At 50.5% G+C, this 27,876-nt stretch overlaps 1 protein-coding gene across 2 annotated transcripts; it reads right to left on the bottom strand.

The window, feature by feature from the left end:
• Window positions 1-2,262: 2,262 nt before the first annotated feature.
• TRIM3 (tripartite motif containing 3) lies at window positions 2,263-26,783 on the bottom strand. Of its 2 annotated transcripts, none has more exons than XM_060605860.3 (12): window positions 26,564-26,783; window positions 18,187-18,352; window positions 12,366-12,597; window positions 11,991-12,142; window positions 11,579-11,759; window positions 10,588-11,320; window positions 10,362-10,465; window positions 4,897-5,064; window positions 4,516-4,684; window positions 4,190-4,260; window positions 2,991-3,131; window positions 2,263-2,843 (listed from the first exon to the last, which is right to left on the bottom strand). In XM_060605860.3, the coding sequence occupies exons 2-12, from the start codon at window positions 18,315-18,317 to the stop codon at window positions 2,691-2,693; spliced, it is 2,235 nt and encodes a 744-aa protein (XP_060461843.1). In that variant the 5' UTR covers window positions 18,318-18,352; window positions 26,564-26,783; the 3' UTR covers window positions 2,263-2,690. The 2 variants fall into 2 exon arrangements, with proteins under 2 accessions (XP_060461843.1, XP_060461842.1); XM_060605859.3 differs by having other exon boundaries at window positions 26,590-26,783.
• Window positions 26,784-27,876: the final 1,093 nt, after the last annotated feature.

Below are 27,876 nucleotides of genomic sequence, written 5' to 3'. Positions count from 1 at the left end.
CCTTGCCTACCCCATTTAACATAACATTCTTTTATTTATTGCATTCTATTCATTTCCATCACAGCTTTAACACAAACTGCCACTATACATTTACTTCCTGTGTTTACTTTTTTGCCTGCCTTCCCCACCATACTATCAACTTCATAAGGGCAAAGAACAGTTCTTTCTGTATTCTCAGGGCCCACCACTCTGACTGATACTAAGTGCATACAAGCACTTACTGAATGAAAACATGAGCCCACGGGCCACATATGTCCAGAAGGCTGTTCTGCAATCATCTGATTGACCTACATAAGCAGGTGTTAGTCCTTGCAGGACCACAGAATAACTTTCTGACCTGTCCCAGCAAGGGTTCTGCTGCAATATCCAAGTCTGTAAAGATTATTTAAGACATGCCAACCAAGTGAAGGCATAGCCTCCACTTCCAGACACCACTTCTGCCTACTTCTGGGCCCATGGCCTGAACTGGGAGAAAAAAAATGCCCACTGTGATCAAGTCTAAGAGGAAGTGAGTAACCCTACCCTGAGACACCTTCTGCATGGCTTAGGCAGACAACCTAATCTGGTATCTATGGAAATCAGCCCCAGCAGCCTATTCTTGTGCTGGTAGGAAAGCCATCTGGGGCTTCCCACCCAAAGGACTTCATTTTTATTGCCATTTTATTCCCCTGCTACTTTTAGGTATCAAGATGTAAGCGTGTGAGAGTTGAGGGCTGGGAACTTTGAGTTTCCATCCTCAATGCCACTGCTGGTGCTTTGTCAAGAAGGGAGTACATACACCTGAAACTAAGATGGGGCGCCCGGGTGGCTCAGTCGGTTGGGCGTCCGACTTCGGCTCAGGTCATGATCTCACGGTCTGTGGGTTCAAGCCCCGCGTCGGGCTCTGTGCTGACAGCTCAGAGCCTGGAGCCTGTTTCCAATCCTGTGTCTCCCTCTCTCTCTGCCCCTCCCCCACTCTCACTTTGTCTCACTCTGTCTCTCAAAAATAAATAAAAAAAAAAAAACTAAGATAACATTATGTGTCAACCATACTTCAATAAAAAAATAAATATAAAGAAGGGAATGCAGGAGGAATAAACTATCACCTGAGAGCTCCCAGGGGAAGACTGCACTGGTGCCGAGTGACTGATAATTGAGCACACTATCCATGCTGGTCAGGGCATGGGTCTAGGCAGTCCTACTCATAATTGGAGACAGAAGTGCAGGCCCCATAAGAACACTTGCCCTAGAACTTCAGAGAGTTCATCTGGCCCTACACCTGCCTAGCAGGTCCCAACTGGTGGGGACAAAGAGGCTCAGGGAGGTGAAAATAACCAAGACTTCCATGTGGTCTGCGTGGTGCTCCCTTGATCTCTATAAAGCCCCCATGGTCTCCGTGGACAGGTCCTCCCATCCTAGTCCCAGGAATCATACACCAGGACAATGTCGAGCTTTCCCATGGCTTCTCATAACCAACCTTCCCTGATCTGTCCTTCCCCAAACCTTGTGGAGTGCCTTCTCTGCCGGTTACTACACCAGGTGCAAGGAATGCAAGGATGAGTTTAAGTGCTACAGCTTTCAGATTAGGAGTATGACAGCTACAGATTCCAGTCTGGGCTCTGCCCTTCATCAGCCATATGCCCTATTCCTCTGAGCCTCAGCCTTTTGTAGAGGGAGAAGTCAGAGCCCCTGACTCCCAAATCACTGAGTGCTGGTTATAATTATCTCTGGAACTGGTAGTCAACTCCAGGGGACTAGAACTCAGGAGTGGTATGAGGATTCTCATTCCACTGTGGAGAAGGGGCGATGATCATGGAATGGGGAACAGGAGGATGAAGCAGGGCTCCACAGCTTCAGCAGTGAGCTTGAAAATTGGCCATGGAGTCTCCCACACCTGGCTTCCACCTGGGATAGCCCCAAGGTCCCCAACCCAGGCCTGGGCTTCAGGAATTACTGTCATACCCTCAAACTATTCTCCCTGCAGCTGCTGGCTGGGTTCTGGGCAAGGGTCATTTTTTCCCAAGCTCCTTCTCAGCCGTAGGGCACACAGCCAAAGGACTTACTATTTCTGTAGGAGATATGGGCCCAGGGACAGGGACTTGGTAGGTGGCTAAGAGTCCCAGGGGTTCACCCTCTCTTGTGTTCTACTCCTGAAACTTTAAAACATCAGGGCTCTTAGGCTTCTGGATCACCTGCCTGCCTGCTTGCCCACCTTTTAGTTCAGAATGAGTCCCACCCTCCCATACCCTTGCAGCCCCACCCCACAAGAAAGCAACAAAACCATCTTGGTGAACACATTTACTTAATATGGGGGGTGGGGTATTGCTGTCTCTGTCAGTGTGTATGGTGTGGTAGGGAGACAACCAGAGGGACTTTTGCCCTGGAGTGAGAGGCTGTTCTGGCCCCAGGCTGGGGGGTGGGGGGCAGACTGAGGGGACAGGGCAGGCGTGTAAGGTGGGGAGAGGGGGAACGGTGAAGCTCTGCACACATCCTTGGGACCACAGTCCAGGCCCACCCAGTCACCAAAGCAAGAACCGAATAAATAAAGTGCAACCGTGGGGTTGGGAGACGGGGAGAGGGAGGGCACTGGGCGCACCCACGCCCACAGCCCACATTCAGTGCTGCCAGGTCCGGCCCAACTCCCGGCCAGACCCTCTTGTCCAATCCCCCCATGTCTGTCCCTCCATGAGCCAGGCAGGGCCCCTGTGCAGCTACTGGAGGTAGCGATAAGCTTTAAAGCAGTGGTTGCCAGCATCGGCCACCACCACGTGTCCATCTGAGGTCAGTGCCAGGCCCTGGGGGCCATACAGTGGCTCTGCAGACGTGTTGATGTAGGACAGGAAGGAGCCAGAGCTGTCGAATACCTGGGGAATGAGTGGACAATGGAGGGAGAGGTGAGATCAGGTGGATGAGAGGCATTTGCAGGGGTGTGGCAGGGGAGTTGCAGGAGGGGGGGCTGGTGCACGGAGCACAGCAGGAAGCCTCACCCCCATGCCATCCCTGGGCCTTACCTGGATGCGGCTGTTGCCCCAGTCGGCCACAATGATGTTCCCGTTGGAGTCGACTGCTACTCCTGTGGGGGCGTTGAACTGCCCATTGCCCTCTCCATGGGAGCCAAACTTGAAGAGGAACTCTCCGTCGGCAGTGTACACCTGGCAGGGGAAAGGGCTGGGGACTGGGGACCTGGCCTCGGGCAGAGCCTTCAAGGAGGGGAGGGTGAAGCCCCAGGGCTGGGGACCCCCACGTCTACAGCTCCAGCCCAGTTCTTCATCCCAGGCTTCACATCCATGTTTCCCACTGCCTACTGAATAGGTCCAGCTAATGTACCTTCGGCTTATCAAACCTAACAGCTTAACTTCCCCGCGTTTTTTTTTCTTTTTTTTTTTTAATGGCAATGCCCATCTGGCCATGAGTCGTTCTCAACTCCACCTTCTCCTCTGCTTGACGGCCAGTGAATTAACACAAATTGCTGATTCTCTCAAAACTGCACCCTACTGTATATATTGCCCCTGCAGCGGTCCTCAACATTTCTCATCTAGATTACTACAAAAGACGGATCATCCTGACACCAGTCTCACCCCAGCCAGAGTGATCGAAGACATAGCACTGCATTACCCCGCTGCCTACAACCCTTCAGTGACTCCCCATAACTCTTAGGAAGAGAGCAAGCCCCTTAACAGGGTTCACAAGATTCATCCACACTTGATCCATACTTCCCTCTTCAAACCCAGTCTGAACTACTGGTGGTTTCTCGAACACACTGTTAAGGGTTCCCATCTCCAAATCTTGGCTCCTCCTGTCCTCCTTGCTTCAAATCCTTTCCTCCTTCTCTCCCTTCCGGTTAGTTCCCCTGCTGCTTTAGGTGGTTCTCAGTCTCACCTGAATCAATTGCTTCTACCATGCCCTCACACAGTGCCCTGCACTGCCCTACCACAGAATCTATCACATCATACTGTAATATAATAATACACAGCAATATGCTGCTTTACCTCTCCCCTACTAAACCATAACAAAGAACACAGCGTATTTGCTTTATTCATCGCTGTATCCCCAGCTTCTAGCATAGCACCTGGGACAAAGTAGCCATGCCATAAATGTTTATTGTTCAAATGAATGATCTCAAGGGGGGAAAATGGTGAGGGAGAGAGCAGTCTTGTGAAAGAGGAAAAGATGTCAGGACAGCGGTCATAGGGGGAAGAAAGACACTGACCTTCACTGAATGGTTATGGAAATCCGTCACTACAATCTCATTCTTGTTGTTTACAGCCACAAAATGGGGCCCTGAAAATACAAAGCAGTCTCTAGGGCAGTAAAATGGGATACTGCGTGGGATGGAGAAGAATATCTGGGATGATAAAGCTGGGGCGTTGGAAAAGGGGTGGGGTCTCAGAGGCTGACAGGTATGGTACCAAGGTATAGTGAAGGGAGGGGGTCCTCTGGAGCCAAGATATAGGGGGGGTAGTTGAAGCTGGGGTATCCGGGGTAGTTCTCTGGGACTGGGGTATCAGAATAAATCTCTGAATTATTCCCCAATACCTGCAAAGTGGCGGTCAGTGGCACCACGGCCCCCAAAACGGCCAACCAGCTTGCCATTGGGCTGGAAAGTAAAGACGCAGCAAGACTTGTTGTCGACCACAATGATATGTCCATTCCGGTCTACGGCCACTCCTTTGGGGCCCATGAGACGGCCAGCTCCAATCTTGGTCTGGAAGAAGGGGATACCCATTAGGGCCTTTATCCTGCCTTGTCGGGAGAATAGTCCCAGCCTGACACTAAAGGAGAACCTTGGGCTGGGGATGGACACTAAAGGAGAACCTTGGGCTGGGGATGGTCAGACCCTGACCAGCAGGAGGCACTAGAATGGTCACCTGAGCTGGCCATTAGGAATGCAGAGCACAGTGACAGTAGGCCTCTCACCTTGAATTTGCCCTCAGGGGAGAAGATGCTGACCCAACGGTTGTCATAGTCTGCCACAATAATGTCTCCATTGGTGTCCACTGCCACACCTGTAGGGCGCTGCAGCTGCCCAGGTGAGCGCCCCCGGACCCCAAAGCGGAACTTGAACTGGCCTTCATTGGAGAAAACCTGGAGCAGAGGAGCAAGGGAGGGAGCGGGGAGGAGGGGAGAGACTGTGGGCACAGAGGGAAGGGAGCAAGATCCTGAGGGAGGAGACCCCCCCTTTCATTCAGTCATTCAACAAACATTTACCGACACCATGCTGGGGGTACAGTGAAGAATCAGACAAGGCCGCAGACCTGAGGTGACATGTAGCACAGGTATGAACAGGGCTGTAAGAATATGAGAGGGAATATGGGGCACCTGGGTGTCTCAGTCAGTTAAGCATCCTACTTCAGCTTAGGTCATTATCTCATGGTTCGTGGGTTTGAGCCCCGCATTGGGCTCTGTGCTGACAGCTCGGAGCCGGGAGCCTGCTTCAGATTCTGTATCTCCCTCACTCTCTACCTCTCCCCTGCTCACACTCTGTCTCTTAAAAAAAAAAAAAAAAAAGAATAAGAGAGAGATGAGGGGGACTGGCCAGGAAAGGCTCTGAAAGATGAATATCTGAGCTAATAGCCTAATAAAGATGCCAAGAGATGAACCAAAGCTGGCCAGTAAAGGAGGTGGAAAGGCACTTTAAGCAGAGTCAACAGTGTGTGAAAGGCACAGGGTCCAGTATGGGCACTGCTCATCCAGTGAGGCTGGATTGCAGGGAGCACTCCCATGAACAGCAGGAGTAAAGTACCCCCTGGGTATAATGAGAATTCACTGAAAATTTCTGGGCAGAGGAGTGACAAGATGAGATCTGCTTTTGTAGTATAACAAGAAATATATTTGGTCTTTGTCCCCAGTGCTTGGCACTCTTGGAATTTCCTGATTAATAGGATTGTCTTTTGTCATTCACAAGGAGCCCCTTGTGACTTAGGTGACTTAGGGTGGGGCCCCTATGAAGCTTCAGGATGAGGCTGGTCACCGGAAAGACCTGATGATTAAAGGGTTGGAACTTTCAGCCCTATCCACCAACCTCTGAGAAGGAGAAGAGGGGAATGGTACAGATCTGAAGTGCCTCCATGTTGGTGCCGGGAGAGTGGCGCACCCCAATTCCACAGGGACCAAAGTTCCTGCAGTAATGACTCTTCCAGACCTCACCCTCTGTACTTCCCTATCTGGCTGTTCGTCTGTATGCTTTATAGTATCTTCTGTAGTAAACTGGTAAACGGAATAAAATGCTCCTCTGAGTTCCATGAGTCACTCTAGCAAATTAATAGAACCTGAGGAGGGGGTCATATGACACTCCAATTTATAGCTGGTCAGTAAGAAGCACAAGTAACAACCCAGACTTGTGACTGGCATCTGATGTGAGGGCAGTCTTGTGGGAAGTGATGCTATCTCTATAGGTAAACAGTGTCAAAACGGAGTTAAATTTGCAGGACACCTGGTCAGTGTCCACTGAGAGTTGCTTAGTGGTATTGAAAAAACCACATGGGCGCTTTTAAGAAAGAGCACTCTGGCTGCAGGGAGGGGTCAACACTGGACACTGGCTGGGTAGCCAGAGGCACTGCACTAGTCCAGGTGAGAAGTGATGATGGCTTTGACCAGGGTACTTGCTGGAGTGAAGATGGACTCAGGAGACATGGGAGGAAGACAACAGGACTTGGTAGCACACAAGAAAGGGCAGGGTGGTGGACAAGGATGAGCACATCCAGGCCAAGGGGCTGACAAGGTAACCTTCCTCCTGGACAGAGTGAACCTTCTGACCTTTTCCCCTCTCCTACCTTCTCTCTTAGCCACCCAACATACTCAGGTCTTCCCATCCTTCAATTCTTCCTCCCTCTATAGCCTCTTGCTTCTCCTTCACAGCCAAAACATCACTCACTACACAAGTCTCACATGCTCTGCTTTGTTATAGACTCTAGGGACACAAGATGAGTCAGAGCCAGGAGCAGCCTTGGGGAACGCAAGTTCTGGGCCTTGCCCTTGCTCTTCCATCCAGACCTGCTCCCCCTAAGTGGGCTAGGCTCCCTGCCCCTGCTCCATCTCTCATGCCTGCAGGGCTGTTTGAACTAGTCCTCCCTCCTGATGTGGACTTCTATCATGCCCTCAGCTGACAGGCCAGCACAGCCCAGGGTCTGCCCTGGTCCCCTGTGGCAGGCCAGCACTAGCTAGCACGAGAGGGAGGCACCATCTTGCAAGAGGGACTAAAGGTGCTGCCAGATCAGCAGTGAGGCTGCACGTGTGCCTCCTCCAGTCTGAACAGCTCAGTCTCCGGCTCAACGCTGAGGCTTGGAGTAGGGGTGAGGGGGAATGGAGTAGGCTCTTCCCATCCTATCCTATCCCACCCCTGACACCTAGCCAACTCCTACTCATCTTTTGATTCTTAGAAATTTCCAGGTCGCTTCTTCAGAAAAGCCTTTAATGACCAACTCCAGCCCTTAAATCAATATATACGCATAAAGGTAGGCCTCCATGATACATGCTTTACATTTCTTTTGCTAACAAATGACACTTCTGGAACTAACTGCTAAACACCCTTGTCTCCAAAGGATGTAAGCCTCAGGTGGAACGGGGACTGTCTGCCTTATTTGTTACTGCATTTGCAGCACTGGTACAGCAACAAGTACATGAATTCCTCAGCTCAAGCTCAGACAGAACTGGCCATCCCCACTAGGGTGCCACACAGCCATATCACACTCAACATGTGTGCAAGAGAATTCATCAACTTATACCCAGGCCTGCTCCTGAAAGGCAGCACCAGCTACCCGGTGCACCAAGTCCTGCCGTTCTTGACCCCTTCTTCTCCTTTGACATGTGATGGCCCTTATCACCTGACACATTTGTTTTCTTAACCTCTCTAGAATCTGCTGGTGCCCTAGTCTGGTCCTTAACATCTCTCTCCTATACCACAGTAGCACTAAGTAACTTCAGGATCTGAGTCTAGTTGAGGGGAGACAGACTAGTAAAACGAAACAAAACAAAACAAAACAAACTAGTGATTCTGGTAAAGTATGAAAAATGTGACAGCAAAGGTGGAGGGAACTCAAAGGAGAATGTGATTAATATTCTTCCTAAAGGAAACGAGGAAGTCTTCACAGAAGAGCTGATAAAATTTCTGGACTAAGATGACTACACACGGATATAATATATACAAATAAAATTCTTCATTCAAAATCACAAAATATTTTTCCCTTCTGTCAGCTGATGCTGATTCAGCACAATGAAGGGATTTGTCTCAGCTGTCACCACAGACCGTCCAAAGGAGGAAAAGTTCACAAGGTCACAAAACCTCTGTTTGGGAAGTGAAGTGGGAAGGCAACATCCACCTGGGGCCCGGTCCATACCAAGCTGGGGGACCCCAAAATAAAAGAAGCAGAAACTCAGCTCGGGGATCTGAGAGTCCAGGTCCTAGTGGTTATGCTGCTGGGGTGCTGATGGGAGTAGGAATGAGAAGGAGGGCTGCCACAGGAGTGGCGGGTGTCTGGAGGGGAGGGGGGCTGCTCCAGGCCCTCTTTCTCAATTCCCCAGCCCCTCATCAGGGAGACAAAGCAACATGCATCTTTGTGTGCATGCGAGCACTCATGTGTGTGCACACCTGGGAAGGCTTCCCAAATCTCAGCTCTTGTGCCAGAAGGCATCCCTGGCATAAGAAGAAGGAAAAGAACTAGAAGGTGAAGGGTGGGACTGAGTAGGGACCTGGCACCAGCCCTACTCACCTCATCCCTCCCTCGCTATCTGGGCTGGACCCAAATGCTGCCATGTGCTACCCTGCACCTCTTCATTCCTCTGCTCTTAGGAATAGCAGAGGAATCAAAGCAGGTGGGACAGTACAGGGAATGTGGTCATGGAAAAGTTCCTGGCACCTTCAGCCTGCTACATGGAAAGCAGGGGTTGGGAGGAGCTGACACTAAGGTGACAGACCTTTGGCAGAGCTGGAAGTATGACAGGAGTACTCAGTCAGGGTTAGGAAGGACTTTAAACGTATAGGTGTAGGGGGGCACCTGGTGGCTCACGTTGGTTGGGCGTCTGACATCAGCTTAAGTCATGATCTCGTGGTTTGTGGGTTCGAACCCCGCATCAGGCTCTGTGCTGACAGAGCCTGCTTTGGATTCTGTGTTTCCCTCTCTCTCTGCCCCTCCCCACTCATGCTCTGTATCTCTCCCTTTCAGATATAAATAAACATTAAAAACATTTTAAATGTATAGGTGTAGTGAAGTAAGAATCCTCAAGAAAAGTTTTGCCACCTGATACAATGTTTGCAAGAACTGAATGAAGTGCATGGTAGTTAGAAACAATCCTGCACAGGATAAAATTAAAATTCCACAGCATCCTCTCTAAAACCATTTACAACGCTACCTCAGCTACTGGGCTTCTAATAGTAATCCACCTCTAGCCGGCTGGGATCCTTCCAGTTCCCTGAACAACCTCCTCCAGCACTTTCCCACCTCCTGGCTTTTGTTTACAGTCTCCACCTGGACAATGATATTTTTAACAATAGCTAACATTAGAAGGTTCACCAGGTGTCACGCACAGTGCATTATGTCATTTTAATGCTCCCAGCAACTCCATGAGGTATTCTTTTCCTAATTTTACACATGAGTTCTCAGAAGCTAGGGAGGTCACATGACTTGTCAGTAAGTGGCAGAGCTAGGATTCAAGCCCAGGTGTCTGGTTTCAGAGCCTGAGCTTTTAACTGCTATACCGTGTTTGCCAAGCTGGTGCCTGTCACTAGGCTCTGGGCTCACTCTATGGAATACAGAGAGAAAACCACGCTTCCTGGCTTTAAGGAGCTCAAAGCGCAGCACGGCCACGTCCATTTGTATGGCAGATGCTTGAATCAGGTATGTGAGAGACTGGGAGCATGGAGAGCAGGACCACCTGTGAGGTTACACTGCAGCCTCTGGAAGACACCTCTTTTCACAAGTTACCCCCATTTGGGGGTAGCCAAACCAGATGTTTGCAGAGACCCACACAGACACTCTGGAGCCAGGCTGGCATGAGAAGGAAGCAGGGGAGGGCAGAGCCTGCATCCTGACCACGTAAAGGGGAGTAAGTAAGCCAGCCAGGTGGAGGCTCAAATGGAGACAGAGGGGTGTGAAGAATGAACCAGATATTCGGAGTCCAGGAGCTGGTCTGGCCTGAGCCCCAGCCTGGGAGGTAGAGGCTGCAAGCACAGGAACACCCTGGGGCCTAACTGCCAGGGTATTGGATAGCGTGGCCAGTGGAAGTGGGTGGGTGCGGGGTGGTGCTATGATTCATTGCTCTTTAAGGACTGATACTATCTTTAAGGACTGGTTCACCTTTCAGGAGGTGACCTGTACCCTGTTTTTTCAGGAGGCTATAGTTTGAGAACCTTTATTGGGTCAGAGGAGAGCAGGAAAGATGCTTACCTGGATACACTGATTGTTGCTGTCTGCTACCACTATGCGTCCGCTGCTAGCTGCCGACACGCCCTGTAAATTGGTGAATTCACCCTTCTCCCTTCCTCGACTTCCTGTGGGGAAGGCAGGGGAGGGGGGAAAAAAGAATTCACTCTTAGGTCATTTTGAGCCTCCCTCCCAGATCTACCCTGCCCACTGCCCGCCCCCATCTGGCTCAGCCCTCAGCCATCTGTACCAACTCGGAAGACAAGTTCGTCCTCAATGGGGTTGTCCTTCCGTTTGCCACCCGTGCTGTACATGGAGCTGGGCCTGCGCACCGCCTTCTGGCGTACGTGGCTGCCGGGGCCGCCGGGGGACTTGACGCGGCGCTTGACGTCGTCTGGGGAAGGTGGCAGGTCTCCAGGACGCAGGGCACGCACGCGGAAAGGGCTGCCACGCACAGGCTGGCCGTAGAGCAGCACTGAGAGGAACAGCTCGCCTTCAGTGCGTGCCGTGTACACCAGCTCATACGTGCCGTTCTTGTGGTCCACCACCGGCACAGGAAGGCGCGTGCCGTCGGGGCCCGTGATCTCCGCGCGCAGCTCCGCGCTGCCTGTGCGCACCAGCCTCCCATCCTTGTCTTTGGTAGTGACGGTGAGTGAGGCGGGCTGGCCCACTAGCGCCTGGCGCAGGCCCTCACCCGTGGCCACGGTCTCATGTGCAGTGGCACTCGTGGTGAGCAGCGCGCCGAGATTGAGCACCGATCGCCGCAGCCCATCGACTTCGAGGACCAGTTCCAGCTGCGCGTTCTCATGTGGCCGCTCGGGGAAGGCCTGAGCCGCCAGCGCGGCCAGCCGCTCTCGCATGTGCTTGCGCACCAGCAACACCTCCGGGGCCGAGCCCAGGCGCAGGGCTTGTTCCGCGAAGCTGCAGCTGCTGCCGATATGTTCCTGCCCCTGACGCAGTGTGTCTAACTGGGTCTGCAACACCTGAGGAGGGGACAGGGGAAGGTTGGTCGCGCAGAGAGGGTCTCTGTGATTCCTTAGGAACTTACGGTACTATAGCATGAAAGAATTGCAAGGTGAGTATGGGCAGGAGACCGATACCGCGGTACCAATGGGACCGTGTCGGGAGGCAGAACGTATAGTCTAGGGAAAGGGTTGCCCAGGTGTGGAAAGCAGAGAAAGCGTGGAGGCAATACAGCCATGTCACAGTGGGTGGTGGTAGGGAAGGGTGAACACACGCACCTTCTGCTTGGCCCCACAAATGGCCTCCAGGTCGCTGACCAGAGCCTGCTTGCGCTGTTGCAGCGCCTGTTCCAGGTCCTCGAAGGCTGCGCTGATCTGGGCCAGGGCCTCTGCTTTGCGCTCCTGCAGCTGCTGGCTGATGCCCCCCACTAAGGCGATAGCTGCGGACAGCTGTGGCAGTCTGGGGAAGGGAAACATCTCATACCCGGGTTGCTTGAGGATGCCCTCACCAAACCGGTCCTTCTCAGGGGGCACCCTATACTGTGCCCTCTAGGAGACGCCCTACCTCAACCTCCCTGCCTTCCCTAAGAATTTTATTTCTAGCCTCCCCAACGTCCCTCCCCTTCCCCGCTGCCCCGGTTGAGACGCTTGCCCATGGCCCCCCTAGCCCAGGTCCCCAGCAGGCTCCTACCGGCCGCGCACCGCCTCGAGCTGGCGCTGCAGGGCTGCCTTGTGCTGCTCCACCACATCGCGCAGCAGCACGGTGCCGTGCTCTCGATGCTCCCCCGCGCGGCACTCGCCGCACATGGCCGTCTCGCAGGCCTCACAGTAAAACTCCATCGTCTGGTGGCATAAGCACTCCAGTCAGGCAACGGCTACACCCCAAGCTTCTTTGTCTTCTCCCCTCCCCATCTGCCCTCCTTGCCCCTTGCCTTCCAGGTGCATCCCCTACCTGGACCACTCATCCAGAGAAACACCCTCTCACCCACGGCCACTCAGCCCCTCCCCCAACCTCTCCTCCCCCTCCACCCCAAGTCCTGGCCTCACTGGGCCTGCTTGGGCCCACCTTGCCTTCATGGTTGGGGCAGGAGAGGGGGCGGCCAGCCACCGCGCTGAGGGGGTGGGGGTCCTCGGGGTCGTGGGCCCCATCAGGTGCCTGCTGCATGGCCTCCATGAGGCTACTGATGAAGAAGTTGTTCTGCAGTGCGGAGACACCCTGCTCGGGGAGGATGGACGTCTGCCGACACACCGGACATGACAGCGTCAGGCTCTGGGCAGGGATGTAGTTCTGGAGGCATCTGACCAGGGAGGAGGGGGAGTCAAAGGAAGGAGGGGTGGGCAAACAGTGTATCCCTCCTCATGCCGTCCAAGGATGCCAATCCTTCTTGCAATTGTACACTTCATTTTGAAACCTCTCTGGTTGGCACGTACATCTTGTCCTGCCAACGGGTGTAAAAGGCCTCACCTTTCACAATTGAGTAGAAACACATCCCTAATCTCTCTCAGGAGAGCAGACAGATCTGCATTCCTCACAGTGTGTACAAACACAGGCTCACCTTCCACAGGTGTTTACAAACCCTTCTCATAGAAAATGTGCAACTAGCCCCTCCCCCCATTAAGTCATTAAACATTTACTGCCTACTCTTGCCAAATTTGTGCAAAGCTCTAGCAATACAAAGATAAAACACAGTGCCTATCTCTAAAATACTTCCAAATCTACAGAGAAAAAAAAAAGTCACAGAAAGAGTTTAGAGAAGTAAATAGTATAATGATAAGGGCATGGGTCCTGGAGTTAGGCTGTTTGGGTTCAATTCTTAGGTCAGTCATCTATTATACTGCATGACCCCTGACAAGTTACTTAACTTTTATGAGCCAAGGATCCTTGCTTTGTAAAATGGAGACAGCACAGACTTCACAGGGTGCTTGAGGGAGGATTAAATATGAAGTGCTCACATGCTGACTCATGGCAACCACTATATATTGCAGGGTATTATATTATTTATTATTACCATAAAGAAGACTGTACATGCAGTGATAAGGAAATGCACAGAAGGGGCATCTGGCCCAGGGTGGGAGAAGAGAACAGCCAGGAAAAGCTTCAGAAGAAGTGTTGTAAGCTAAATCTTCCTGGATAACTCATTGTTAGCCTAACCAAAGAGAAGTGCAGGGAGAAGAGGAAGAGTGTTCCAGACACAGAAGGTGGCCAGAAACAGCATCATGTAAGTAGGGAAGCAGTCTGAGATGGATGGAGACCAAGTCCAAGGCAAGAAATGTAAGAGAAGTCTGGAGAGAGAGGCAGGGGCCAGTCATGGAGGGCCACATGGGCCACATAAGGAACTTAGAAATTATCCCAATAGCAATAGGGAGCAGTAGGAGCATGGTACAGCCAGGTTTACATTTTATCCTCCTCATTGCCTCTGTGTGGAGAATAAATTTGAACATGGTGAGACAGCAGACAGGGTATGGTAGCATCATCATCATCATCATCCAGTTGCCATTTATTAAGTACTAAGTGCTGGGTGCTATGCTTTGTGCTTTATGTTTATGTTAATACACTAAAAAAGGGTGAGTCATCCAAGGTAACAAAGCTAGTGAGCACTGGAGCCTGGATTCAAATCCAAGACAAAACATGTGTTTAGCCAAGATACTCTTGCAATCATCTTGTAAAAGATCTTGTGGTAGATGAGAAAAACCTGGAATTAGGCAGTAGCAGTGTAGACTATGAGCTGGTACAAATTTAAGAAGTATTTAAGAAGTAAAGCAGTGGGAGGTGTTAGCTCTGAGTAGATATGGAGAGTGAGAGATGAGTCTTGGTTGACTCCCAGATTCCTAGCTTAGAGGACTGAGTGGATGGTGGTAACAATCACTAAGATGAGAAACACAGAAAAAGGAGTGGTTTATAAAGGCTTTCAGCTTTGACCTGGAACAGTGGGACATCCAGGAGGTGAGGCGCAGCAGACAGTTGGGGAAAAGGCAGGTTACAGAGAGATGGGGATGCCATCAACACTGAGAAGGCCTCTGTAGCCACAGAAGAGGTTGAGATCAGCCCAAAAGTTGGATTCAGTGCCAAGAGCATGCAGAGCACACAGGAAATACTGAACAAGGAGAGCAGAGGAACCAGTAGAGAGGTAAGAGGAGAGACACTGTCAAGACAGCAAAGAGACTAGTGCATTTCCAGAAGGAGGGAAGAAGCAGTCATCGGTGTCAGAAACAGCTGAGGAGTCAGGGTAGGAAAGGATTGGAAAATGCCCCCTGAATTTGGCCAGTGTGAGAGTACTTTCGTCTGTAAGGAAAACTGGGTGAGTGTGGGGTAGGGGTGGGGGGGAGGAGAGCTTGACTGCTGCCAGTTGAAGAATGAATGGGAGGTTGGGAGTTTGGGGAAGAAGGGGAATGAAGGACTGCTTGGCCGCTAGCTGGGACAAAGGGACAAAGGAGAGTTCTTATCTGTTTGTAATGGGAGCCTTGAGCATGTTTATGCATTGAGAAGCCAGTAGAGAGGGAGACATAGAAGAGACAAGAAGTGTGGACAGGTCTCTGAGAGGGGGTAATGGTTCAGGTTGGCTGAAGAGGCCATCCTGTGAATGGGGGAAGAGAGAAAGAGAGGTGAATGCACTTGAGCACAGGGGTGAAGTTAGACACCATGCTTCACTCGCCTCAGGCAAGATCAGCTGTTGAGAGTGAAGGAGGGGTTCAGGAGACTGGTGAGGGCTGGGATTAGTCACTGGAGGGAGGACGAGAGACAGCTTGCTAGAAACACACAGACTGTGGCTGTGTTGGGAGACTATGAATCTGTGGAGGGAAGATCTGCATGGTGCACACTTTCCCATATCCTCAGTCTCTCCTCTTAATGTTCTCTACACCTCTGAATCTGCATTAATTAATTTTTATTTATTTAACAAACATGAGGTGCCAGGCACGATTCTAAGTGCTTCACAAATATTAACTTATTTGTGACCTAGTTTTCCCTGCAGTCCTCTCAAGTATAGAGTGGCTTGTCTCACATTCCACATTCCTTAGGGCCAGGTGGGGTTGAGTCCTCCCTGCCCCCAACTGGGACATTTCTATTCTCCTTGGAAGCTCAAGCCTTCTGTCTCTACCACCCCTCCTGTTATTATCTCCACTGACCTCATGGGTGCTTCCCCAGTTACTGAAGTCTTTTTTCTGGCTCACTCTCTTCTTCTGTTACTGCCACCCCCCCAATAGGCCCTCCATCCATGCACTCCTGCCATCATTCTCAGGGGCTCTGACATCCACGACGTGACCCATCCACCAACAGGATCTCTTAATTCCTTGACCTCCTCACACCCAGTAATCTTTTCCTCCACTTCACCTCAGCTGTCTATTCCCATGCTTCCCCCACCTCCTGTTTCTCATCTCCAGTCACTGCATCAATCCTGAAATCTGAATTTCAGCCAAAATACTTGCAAACTCGTCAAGACCTCCTTCCTATGTGTTGAGCATACCTGGCTTACACTACCTTCCTAACTGGTTTCCTCTTTCCATTCTTGCTCCTCTGTAATCTATTCTCTGGACAGCAGCCAGAGTGAGCTTTAAAAATCTAATTTATCTCACATTATTTCCCTGCCTTAAAAAAAAAAAAATCTCTTCCCATCGTTTCCCATTGTGTTTAAAAATAAAATCTAAACACTTCCCTAAAACCAAGTTCCTCCATGAGTTGTCCTGATGCTTTTGGACCTCACTTCATCCTCCTCTTTCAGCCACACTCGCTTCTTTTGATCTCTGAACATGCCCAGTCTACTCCTTCCTGAAGGCCTTGGCATGGGTTTTTCCCATTGCCTGGAACAATCTGCAAGTCTGTCTCCTCATCCTTGGGTCTGAGGTCAAATGTCACCTCCTCAGGGAAGCCTTCCCTGATGACTCTATGTAGAAGAGCCCCTGGCCCAACCATCCCCACACACTCTGTTTATTTCCTGCAAAGCACTTAGCACAAGCTGTGACTCTCCTGTTGGATTGTTTGCTTGCTTACTGTCAGTCACCATCCACTAGAGCATAAGCTCTTTGAGAGCAGGGACCAAGAGATAAATGAATGAGTAGTAATTAACAGTGAAGGCCCTACAATCAAACCTGGATTCAGACCTTGGCTACTTACTTACTACAGAGCCTCAGAAATACTTCTTAATTACTCAGTGGCTCTGAACCCTAGTTTACTCCCCTGTAAAATGGGGGTAATAAAGTATCTATTGTGAGGATTAAGTAATTCAATGCATGTATATCAGTTAGCCAGTCCCTGGCAAATAATAAGCAATCAATACATGGTAGCTACTACTATCATAATTTCTCAGGCACTAGTTTTCTCCAGGAGTTGTCAGTGATCTGGGCCTATGAGGAGGCACAGAGATGTCCAATTACAGTTCTGATCCAGTTTTGAACGTTTGCTGCATAGGTTCTGAAAAGAACAAAGACCTGAGGGAACATGGCAGCCAATCAGATGGTCAGCCATCCCAGGGGGAAGGGATGGAGCTGGCAGCTGGGAAAAGGAAGAGTTGAGGGGGCTAGGCGTCTACACCCACTTAAAGATGCCATAGTGGGAGTGGAGTAATGGGAGCCAGGAGTGGGATGCCAGAGTTATGACCACAGAAGTGATATTATTCTGGGTGATAGCAAGGTCCAGGCACAACTGGGAGAAAGTATGACTGAGGTGGTAAGGAGGATGTTCCTGGAGAAACAGTCGAGAACCAAGAGGCCAAAGTGAGTCATGAAGCCATGCAGGTTGATGGAAGAGCTTGGAATAGGCCAGAAGGCTGAGAGTGTTTCCAGCTGACAAAGGAGAGAGAGCAGCAGAGCTGAAATCTTAAAGAGCATGGGGGTGAAGGGGCACTGGAAGGGGAGCAGTGTCCCTGTGGCAGAGCCAGCTTTCCACGAAGGCAGGAATCAGTGGGAAGGTGTGGGTGGAGGCAGTGGCAAGAAGACCCAGGGACCAAAGGCTCTCAGGGTAAAGGCAGAGTTCCCTAACAGGTGTACAAAGCCCCTGTAGTATGGGCCCCACCTGCCTGTCTGGCTTCACCCTCACCACCTCAGTCACACTTGTGCTCCAGACTCACCTGGCTTCCTCCAGCCTGACACATTTCCTCTTACCTGACACATTTCCTCAAGCCACACGCCTTTTCTCCCGTTCTTCCTTCTGCCTAGGATGCTCGTAGCGCTCCCTTCGCTTAGCTAACTTTAGTGCACCCTTCACTATAGTGCACCCTCTGCATCACACCTTAGGTAAGCCTTCCCTCATTCTCCACACTATAATAGATCCTACCTAAACTCTCATATCTTAGCACTTCAGGTGCAGCATTATGAAGGGGGCAATACTTACATTTATCTATAATCTGGCTGTATGATCCTTTGATCACTGGCTTTCTGTTTAACTATACTCTAAAAGCAAGTATGATACCTGTTTCCTTATCATACCCAGTGCCTGGGACAGGTCTGGCACATAGAAATGCTCAATAAATAATATTTGTTGAATGAGTAAATAATGGATAAAGCCTAAAGGGGGTGGTTGCCTTTCACTCAGCGCCTCAGAACAACCATGAAGATAAGCAGGGAAGGAAGGACAGGCCTTCTTCTATCCTCCCACTGGTGACAAACTCTTCTGAGGCTGCAGCTTGTTGAGAGTCTGGGCTCTGTTTGATTTCTCTGATGGTGTTGAAAGCTGCCTTGGTTTGGGAAGGGGCAGAGACCACAGCCCAGTGTTAGCAGCTTCTGGTCCTCTCTCACACGTTCTTGCACCAAACCCTCACCTCCTGCAGTTTGGGGTACATCTGCTCCCCTACATGTATACCCATTTTCCTCACCTCCTATAGGTTTATACATGCACCCCCTCTCAGGGGAGGCGGCAAGGTCCTCATCGCTCCCTGGTACACACACCCTCTCACCTCTCACAAAACGTGTGCAGGCAAGGCAGGACCTTGGGGCACCGGTACCGATCCAGGCAGATGCTGCACACCAGAAACTGCTTGTCCATTGGCTGGACCTCTGGGCCAGGGCTGTCCTCCCTCTTCGCCATGGTGTTCACGGATGACTCCTACCACTCACACCAGCCTGTGTACAGAGACATGGTCAGTTCTAGGGAAGCTCACATTTCCTCTCCTCACCTAATCTCACCACTCAAATCCCCTGCAGAGAACTAACCCCATTTCTTTCCAGACAGAGGCAGGACAGGCAGTGATTGGGAGGGAACAGGGTGAGGGAGGTGGGCTGAGTGACCACTGAGCATGGTGCTCTGGTTAAAACCACAGACTTAGGGGCGCCTGGGTGGCTCAGTCGGTTAAACGTCCGACTTCGGCTCAGGTCACGATCTCACGGTCCGTGAGTTCGAGCCCTGCGTCGGGCTCTGGGCTGATGGCTCAGAGCCTGGAGCCTGCTTCCGATTTTGTGTCTCCTTCTCTCTCTGCCCCTCCCCCGTTCATGCTCTCTCTCTGTCTCAAAAATAAATAAAACGTTAAAAAAAAAAAATTAAAAAAAAAAACCACAGACTTAGGGTTAGACTGAGTTTCAAACCCAGCTCAGCCTCTTACCAGCTATGTGACCTTGGGCAATTCATACAACCTCTCTGAGCCTCAGTCTCCTGATTTGGAATTATGGGAATAATCCATACCTCAAATGGATGTTTTGAGAATCTGCGATAGTGCTTATTGAGTACATAGTACAAGGATGCCCACTTTCAATGACACACCCATCTTTCACTTCCTCTGCCTTCCCCGAATCCTCATCCTACTGAGTCTCTCCTGTGATACAACAACAGCCTCCTAACTGGTATCCTTGTTTCCTTGCTTGTGCATTCTCATCTATCTCCCTTGCAGCTAGACCAAGGCTCCTAAAACACAGGTTCTATCTTGTTACTTACTCCCTATTAAAATCCCTCACTGGTTCTCCATTGTCCAGAGAACAAAGTCCAAACTCCTTATGTTGGCCAACAAGGTTTAGCTTTGTTTGCTCCATACCTCCCTCTACTACCTCAAGTCTCATGATTATATATGATCAGTCACAGGGCGCCTGGGTGGCTCAGTCGGTTGAGTGTCTGACTCTTAATTTCAGCTCAGATCATGATCTCACAGTTCATGAGTTTGAGACCCAGTTCAGGCTCTGCGCTGGCAGCACAGAGGCTGCTTAGGATTCTCTCTCTCTCCCTCTCTCCCTGCACCTCCCCTACTCATGCTCTCTCGCTCTCTCAAAAATGAATAAACATTTATTTAAAAAAATCACATTGGCTTCTTTTCAGTTCCTGGAAAACTCCTTGTTCTCTTTTGCTTCTGGGCCATCACACATTCTGTTCCCTTAGCCTGAGATCCTCTTACAAGCCCCCCTTTGTCTGGCCGACTCCCACTGATCTTTCAGGTCTCCACATAAATGTCACTTCCTCCAGAAGGTCCTCCCTGGTTTCCTGAAGTCTGGGTTAGGTATTCCATCTTTGTATCCCTACATACCCTGTATTTCCTCCATTCTAGCCCAAATATGCTGTATTATAATATCCTTGTAACTGCTCTACTTCTTCCACTGCATGAAGAGTTCTTGAAGGCAGGCATGATATTTTACTTTTTTATCCCTAACACTTAGCAGAAAGCCTGACATAAAGGATTGATCTATATTTATTGAATAATTATTCCATAGTTCAACAAATATCTATTAAGTGCCTACTTTGTACAGGCACTAGGGATAGAGCGTAAACAAAACAGATATGGTCACTGTCCTTGTAATGGCGATGTTTTAAAAGTAAATAAACAAATACATACTTATAAACTGCAGGGGAAGGAAGTGCTATAAAAAAGAAAGGATCCTATGAGAAACAACACTGATTTGGTTGGGTGATCAGAGAAAGCCTCTCCAAGCAGGTAACTTGTAAACCGAGCTCTGAGGGTTGGAAGGAAAATGGTAGGGATGAGGGTGGGGGCATCAAAGACTGAGGGAAGGAAGTCATTCTGAGCTGAAGGAACAGCAGGAATGAAAGTTCTTAGGCAGAAGGCTCACTGAGAACCCAAAAGGACCATGTGATCAGTGCAAAGTGAATAAAAGACAAGAGGTAAGTCCGGGAAATGAGGCTGAAATGATATCACCAAGGACCTTGTGGTTAAGAATTTGGACTTTATCCTGATTGGGGGTGAGGAGGAGGGATGGTCCAATTTACAAAAAAATAAAAACAAAGTTAAAAAGCTCTTCTGGTAGCTATGAGGATTGCGGAGAGGCTAGAGTGGAAGCAGGGAGACCAGTTAGGAAGCTGCCTCAGTTCTTTGGGTCAGATGATGTTGGGTATTGGCAGAGATATAGGCAAAAAGGTAGAATGATTTGAGAAATATTCATGAGGTTGAATCAAAAAAACATCACAACAGATTGGGTGTGAGAGGGATAATGGAATGCCAGTAATGACTCCCAGGTTTTTCACTTAAGGAAGTGGTAGGCCATGCCTAGAGATAGTAAAAGCTGAAGAACTGATCTGGGGCATTCCGGTTTTGGCATGCTAGGTTTGAGACGCTATATGATATCTGGGTAGAGATGTAAAGTAAGGAATAGAATAGAACCTGTCTGGTTTTGGAAGCATTGGCATATTAACAGCACTTAAAGCAATGAGAATGGATGAGGCCTCCTAGAGACAGAGAGTGGAGAGTGAAGGAGAACCCAAAGGAATAGAAAAAAACCAAGAGACTGTGGGACTCTTCCAAAGAAGAGAGTGATTCCAGAAAGAAGAGATGGTGAAGTAAGATGAAGACTGGAATGCCCACCAGGTTTGCTTCCGGTGGCACAGTAGGGACAGCAACCAGGTTAGAGTTGTTGAATGATGAATGGAGATGAAGAAATTAACACAGTGGCATAGACAATTCATGACAGAAATGTGGCCACGAAGAAAGGCAGAAAAATAGCTGGACTACTTCAAAATAGGAGGTGACTAGAATCAGGTAACAACTATCTGTGCCCAGCTAGATGTATCATGGGCTTCTGTAAAGACAATGAATGAATGAATGAATGAATGAATGAATACATGCATGCAGTGGGGCCAGTCCAGAGCCCTCTCCAGGTTTGAGGAGGAACAGGGGGCTGAACTGCATGTGTCTTATGTTTATAGAAGGGTGGGAATGAGTAGGAACAGGATAGGAAGGGCATCCCTGAGAGCATCCTCTCCTGATGTGGGCACTGGGACTCAGAGGTTCTCTCTCCAGAGAGACTTAACACCAGGACAACATAGCAGGAAGAGGACAGATTGAGGGTTGGAGGAAGGAACAGGAGGTGGGAGCCAAGCTGAAGCTTCTGTCTGATGAAGGGGAGGGCTGGGAAGAAGAGTAGGAGTAGTCTACTGGGCCCTGCCAGGGCAGCTGGATGTCAGGCTCCGCCTCTCTCCAAGCCCAAGGGGCTCTCCCAGCCTGTCACACAGGGGCGGGGACTGGGCTACATCCAGGACGGACAGCTCCTCCCTCCCTTCCCCTTCCTGCTTCAGTTCCCCACCCAGACTTGCCAGGCATGCAACTGCTGAGGCCATACCCCAGCCTGAATCACTAAGATTCCCTTCTTCTCTTGGGCTCTTACTCCCACCTCTCCCATCCCACTGTGCCCTACAGATCTGCCCCCAAAGTCCTCTAGGCAATGGTTTAAGTGGACTGTTTATCACAGCAGAAACTTGGAGGATCTTGAACTTAAACCTGAGATTCCACCCTCCTTCCTCAGGCTGCCACTGCCATCCCTGCATCCCTTATCCTACCCATCTTTTATGGCTCAGTTCTAAAGGCACTTCATTTCCCCAATCAGCATTCACTCAACACCTCTGTTAGGACTGGGAACACAAAGATAAATAGTCACAGTGCAGCCTTCATGGATTCCAGTCTAACAAATAGGTGACTGCAATGTAATATGGAAGGCTTTGTGGGGAAGCACAGGTTGCTCCAGGAGCACAGAGGTCACCTAACCTAGAGCTGGGGCAGGGGAGGGGGGTTACTAGAGGTTGGGAGTCAAAGGAGTTCTCCTAAGAAAGTGCCTTTCATGCTGAGAGCTCCAGGATGTGTAAGAGTTACAAAGCATGGTGCCTTCTGCATCAGGAGACTGAATCACGCACTGTGACAGAGGTGGGCTAAGAAATGAGATGGAGTGATAGGCAGGAGCTAGATCATACAATGCTTTATTGGCCTTATTAAAGAGTTTAGACTTTACTCTTCCCTGCTTGGGGATTAAGTCCTCATCCAAAGAGCAAAGGAAACCTTGGGTAGGGTGGGGGGGTGGGGGGTTTAGGTGGGCAAAGAGGGTTTAAGTAGAAAGTAATAGAGTCAAAAGAGTAGCTTTTTTGACTGCTGTGTGAAAAACTGTTTAGAGAAGTTACCAGGGGAAAGGTGAGACTGCATGATATTCCACAGGAGAGGTGATGGCGGCCTTGACTAGGGAAGAAGCAAAGGGGAGGTGGAGAGAAGTAGATTTCACAGGGAGGAATCAACAGAAATTGATGACTGGTTGGTGTGATGTGAAGAGTAGATGGAGAAGAAAGAACTGGAGATGATTCCTTGTTTTCTGGCTTGGAAACTCTAGGAGAGGAGCAGCTGGATGAGAGGATAAGTTCAGGGTTTTAATAAGACAGATCTGAGAAGCCTATTGGGCATTTTGAGTGGAGAGGTCCAGCTGGCAGTGGGAAAGTTAGGCTGGAGCCTAGGAAAGAGAGCGGCCTGGAGATAGGGATTTGGGAGTTACTGGTGTAGACATGGTGCCCGAAGCCATGGTATTGGCTGACATCACCCAGACAGAGCATAAGGAGAGAAAGGAGAGACTGTGACTGTGCTCTGAGGAACTTCATCATTCAAGGCATAGGTCCAGGAAACAAAGCTTGCAAAGGAATTGAAAAGGTTATGGCCAGAGAGGCAGGAGAAACAGGAAAGAGAGATATCATGAAGACCAAGGAAGAAGAAGCTTCATGGATAAGGGAACAATCTTCATTGTGAAACACTGCAGAGAATCCCCAGGATCTAAAGCCAAAAAGAAGCTGTCACTAACTTTAGGGAGTATGGTTTCCAGGGGCTGGAGGAAAGGAAGCCAGATCCAGAGGGTGAGGAGGAAGTTGATTTTGAGCAGATGAAGAAAGCCAGTGCTGACTCCACTAGATCCTTGGCATCTGCAAAGGATGTGTCTCAAGGCTTTTCGGTTTCTCCAAATTCTCAAGCAGCATCCAATTTCCCCCATGACTTCCTCCTACAGACTTACGAGAGTCTCAGTATACATGCTTCACACAGCTGTGACTGGAGGTAGGTGACCACGGCATTGTTAAAAAACAATGCAAGGGGGCGCCTGGGTGGCGCAGTTGGTTAAGCGTCCGACTTCAGCCAGGTCACGATCTCGCGGACCGTGAGTTCGAGCCCCGCGTCAGGCTCTGGGCTGATGGCTCAGAGCCTGGAGCCTGTTTCCGATTCTGTGTCTCCCTCTCTCTGTGCCCCTCCCCCGTTCATGCTCTGTCTCTCTCTGTCCCAAAAATAAAAAAAAAAAAAAAAAAAAAAAAAAAAAACAATGCAAGAGGTCATCTAGGCTCACTTGCTTCCTAAAATGACTCGTTCCTGTCCACTAGCCCCCAAGGGTATTTGATCATTGGAGACCTCAGAAAAGTGACAAATGACTACAGGTTACAGTTTTGGGGTTTCTCTGGGACAGATGAAGCCTTAGAAGGATAGAGTCCTGAAAGCAAAGGAATCCTTTCAATAAGATTGGCAGGGAAGGAAAGTGATGCAATTCACAGTGCCATCTCCCCCATCACTGCCAGAATGAGCAGGTGGATGAACCATTTAATCAGCTGATTAACCTATCAAACAATCAAACTTCCCTGGGCATACTCTGGACCAGGCTCTTGAACTTGGAACTGGAGACACAGAGCTGAAACAGCTGCACTCCCAGTCCTTCACCAATTCTCAGACTAGCGTGGGAAAGAGACATGGAAATACAGTACTATAATGTGGTACGTGTCATGATACTGATATACTCTAACTATTATGGACAAAAAGAGGAGGAAGTATCTAACTCTGAAGGTGGTGGGGGAGAATAAAGAAGGCTTCCAGAGGAAGAGATATATGAGCTGACTCTTGAAGGAGTTTGACAGGTACATTGGGAAAACAGTGAGTAAAGGAACAGAAGCATGAAAAATTAAGAAACATGGACCAGTTGGGGCAAGAGAGCAAGACTGAGAGAGCAAGACTTGAAAGGGCAGAGGTTGTCCTAGATGTTTTCACAACCCACTCAAGGAGGGCTCTCCACCTGCCTCTCTAGCTGTGCCTTCACTGCTCATTCCTTAAATGTTTAGTTCCTAAGGTCTTTGATCCAGGACCTCTTCTCTTAGTTTCATACTCTGCCTGGGAAATCTCATCAACTCCCATAGCTTCAGTAACCATCCACTTGACTCTCAAAGCCTTATCTCCTGTGCAGAAAACTTACTTGCACACCAGACCCATATACCCAGCTCTATCTTAAAAATCTCTACGTGGATGATGCATAGAGATTAGTCTAAAACTGATTTTCCCCCTAACCTACTCTTCCTGCTGGCGTTTCTTATCTCAACAAAAGGTACCATCATCCACCTGGCCACACCAGCCAGAACCCTGGGAATCTTCTCAATTCTTCCTGTTCTTTCACCTTTCAGATACCAGCTATGACTATATCCTATATTCTGCTTCTAAAATGTGTCAAAGTTAAAAGGTCAGGAGATTTAGGAGCCAATCCTGACTCTGACACTAATCTCACTAAGGCAAGGTAAGACACTGGGCAAGTTTCTACTCCAGCCCCTTACTTGTAAATTGGGATGGGGAGGGTCTTTTTGTTCTCCAAATCTGCAATCCCCTGGGTTCTCTTTCCAGCCAAAGGTCCCTACAGACTGTAATATGTGCCATGATTAAATCCCATCTTGTACCACCTTGAGGATTTGATTGCTTTCCACGGTAAAGCTAGGTGTGCAGCTGCTTCCACCACCCTTCCAGAATAAACATTTGCTAAGTTTAGGGCACCCATGACACTCCCTCTGGACACCCTCTCTCTAGCCATATGGTTTTGCTCTGTTTTTCTGAACACAGGCTGTACTATCACAACCATGGGCCTTTGCTCAAGCTCTTCTCTCAGCAAGAATGCCATTGTCCCCTAAGTGGCTGAGGCAGCACCTGGCACAGAGGGTGCTCAGTATATGTTGGTGACAGGAGAGCCATGTTTAAATCACTGCAGTTCCCTCTCACCAGACAGAGACTCAAAAGCACAGGCAATAACAAGACAAGTGAACAAAGTTCCAAGGAAAAAGACCTCTACTTAACATACAAAAGCCTCCCCACAGCATAAGGTAGTAAGTGCTCTGTCACTGGTGGCATGTAAGCCAAGAGAGGCAGGGCACCTGTCAGGCCTGCAGCTCTGATTGCAATTCTGCAGCAAACCAGAGCCCTACTTAGGGGATGAATGGGCACTGGTGAGCTGGACACACAAACAGGGGGAGAGACCTGTGAAAAAGACCTCTGCACCGACTCCAACCTTCCAGATTTCATCTTCCTACTGGGGCTAGTCCTGGGCGTATGCTGTCCACATCAGAGACCCCCACACCAGGAACAAGCCCAGGACCTGCCTTCAGTCAGACCGACCTCTCTGGGGTGCAGCCTGCCCCTCCAACCTGCAACCATCTGTCCCTGCAGGTTTGCAGCCCAGGATCTGAAGCCAAGTCCAGAAGGGAGGAGGCTGGAACCAGGGAGGGGCCTGGGGTCCTCCAGGCAGGGCCCAGGCTGAAGGGGAACCAGAGGGGTCTTTTCCTACAACAGGCAGCCTCCGGATCAGGCTTCCTGTCAAGGGAGCAGCTCTAGAGGAGGAAAGAGTGTCCTCCACCCTAGCTGGTGGGCTTCTGGGTGGCTGAGGAGGATGGTGGGGGAAGCTAGGGGTGGAAGTGTCTGCACCCAGGGAGAAAGGAACCCTTCAGACAAGCTGGGCCACAAGATTCCAGAGTTCCATTCAGCAACCCCACCCGCCAAACCACCACCACCCTCGGCCGCAGCGTTCGACACCCTCCGCCAACATACACAAGCTACCAAACCCCGCGCTCCTCCAAGGAACCATCACCCATCCACCCGCGCCTCCCCCCTCAAACATGGACCTCACGTGAGCAGCCACAGCCCGAAGAATCCCCCCACTGCTCTCACAGACACGGACACGCCTCACGTGGACAGAGACAGGCACAGCTTTTGAAAAGCATCTGTGCCCCCACCCACAGACACTCGGACAGACACACCGCGGCTCGGACCTGGACGCGGACCCGAGCAAACAGGGACACAAACGCACCCCTGGGGGCCGCCCGTCGCACTCACCGCGGCGGAGCAGGATGGGAGGGCCAAGGCCCAGAATGCGGCCACTCGGAGCGGCCCGCGGCGCTGCTCCCGCTGCCAGCGCCCGTCCGCCCGGCCCTGCCCGCGGCGCCGCCCCACGTCCCGCGCCTCCGCCTGTCCCCGCGCCGGCGCCGCCGCCGGACCCGCCGCACAGGCCGGAGGGAGGGGCCGGGGCGGGGCTGCGGACCCGCCGGGGGAGGGGGCGGCTCGAGTGCTGAAGACCCACCCACGGCCCGCCCGCCGCCGCGGAGGCCCCGCCCCCTTTTACCCCACCCGCCGGGCTCCCCCAACCCCCTCGAGGCTCCTACGGGAGCTGCCTCAGCCGGCGGGTTGGGGAACGCGTGAGCCGGATCCCGGATCCACGATCTCTGCCAGCTGCCTCTGGCTCCCGACCGCTCCGGGGCAGGTCTCAGGAACTGGGCTGAGGCTCCGTCAAGGAAACGCAGCTGGGCAGCAGAGATTTCGGACTCTGGGAGCCGGTCCGGGCCCTCCAGGAGGTGCACTTCCCAGCTTTCTTCGGGGGCTCCTTGGGAATATGCTAGTGTGCTCTCTGCTGCGGCAGGGGGATACGGGATAGTCCGTACCTCGGCATGGATCTCTGGGCGACGGAAGGGCCTCCAGGTGGAAGCACAGCACCCAAAGCGCTAGGAGAAGGGGCGGACGGGGTGGTGAAAGGTGGGGGACTTGATTTGGCTGTAGGTGAGGAGACCCCCTCGCGAGGAGATTATGGTTCAAACCATCCAGCGACTCCCTTCCACACTCCAAAAAACCAGAGCAATTCAGAATCATCACATTGTGGAAAAGCAGCCCCGGTGGTAAATAATACAAATTATAATAACAGTTAACAGGGACTGAGTGCTTATTATGTGCCAGACACATAACGAATCACTTTACATATATTATCTCCTTAATACTCATAATCTTAATAGGTATCTTCTTTTATTAGATGTGTTTTACAGCGGAAGAAACTGAGGGCCCTTGGCTCCCCAGACGTTAACCCTGATCAGCTAACTCACTTAGAAAGTGGTGTAGCTATGGTTTGAGCTCTGCTTTAGATCTTGCCCCCAATCACCTGGAGATTCAGTACATTTCATGTTGGAAGTCCCCAGTGGCCCATAAAGTGGGGGGTTGTATGTGGACCACCCAACCTAATAATCAAGCTCCAGTCAGATGACTGCAGGCTGACCAAAACCCAGAAAGGCTGCCTGGAAGCTGCAGAGTCAGTGACAAAGAGCAAAATCAGGCTGTGTGGATCTCAGTGCTATGACA

The sequence above is a fragment of the Panthera onca genome, chromosome D1 (genome assembly GCF_046562875.1).
Source record: "Panthera onca isolate mPanOnc1 chromosome D1, mPanOnc1 haplotype 2, whole genome shotgun sequence".
NCBI lineage: Eukaryota > Metazoa > Chordata > Mammalia > Carnivora > Felidae > Panthera > Panthera onca.
Note: the sequence above shows the minus strand (reverse complement) of the source record. Positions and strands in the feature narration are given on the sequence as shown.

Excerpts from the sequence above, each read along its gene's own strand:
- TRIM3 (XM_060605860.3), bottom strand. The coding sequence starts at position 18,317 with ATGGCGAAGAGGGAGGACAGCCCTGGCCCAGAGGTCCAGCCAATGGAC. Across the intron at positions 10,466-10,587 it reads CGAACTTGTCTTCCGAGTTG|GAAGTCGAGGAAGGGAGAAG; the intron begins GTACAGATGGCT and ends CCTTCCCCACAG. Across the intron at positions 4,261-4,515 it reads CACTGACCGCCACTTTGCAG|GGCCCCATTTTGTGGCTGTA; the intron begins GTATTGGGGAAT and ends TTGTATTTTCAG.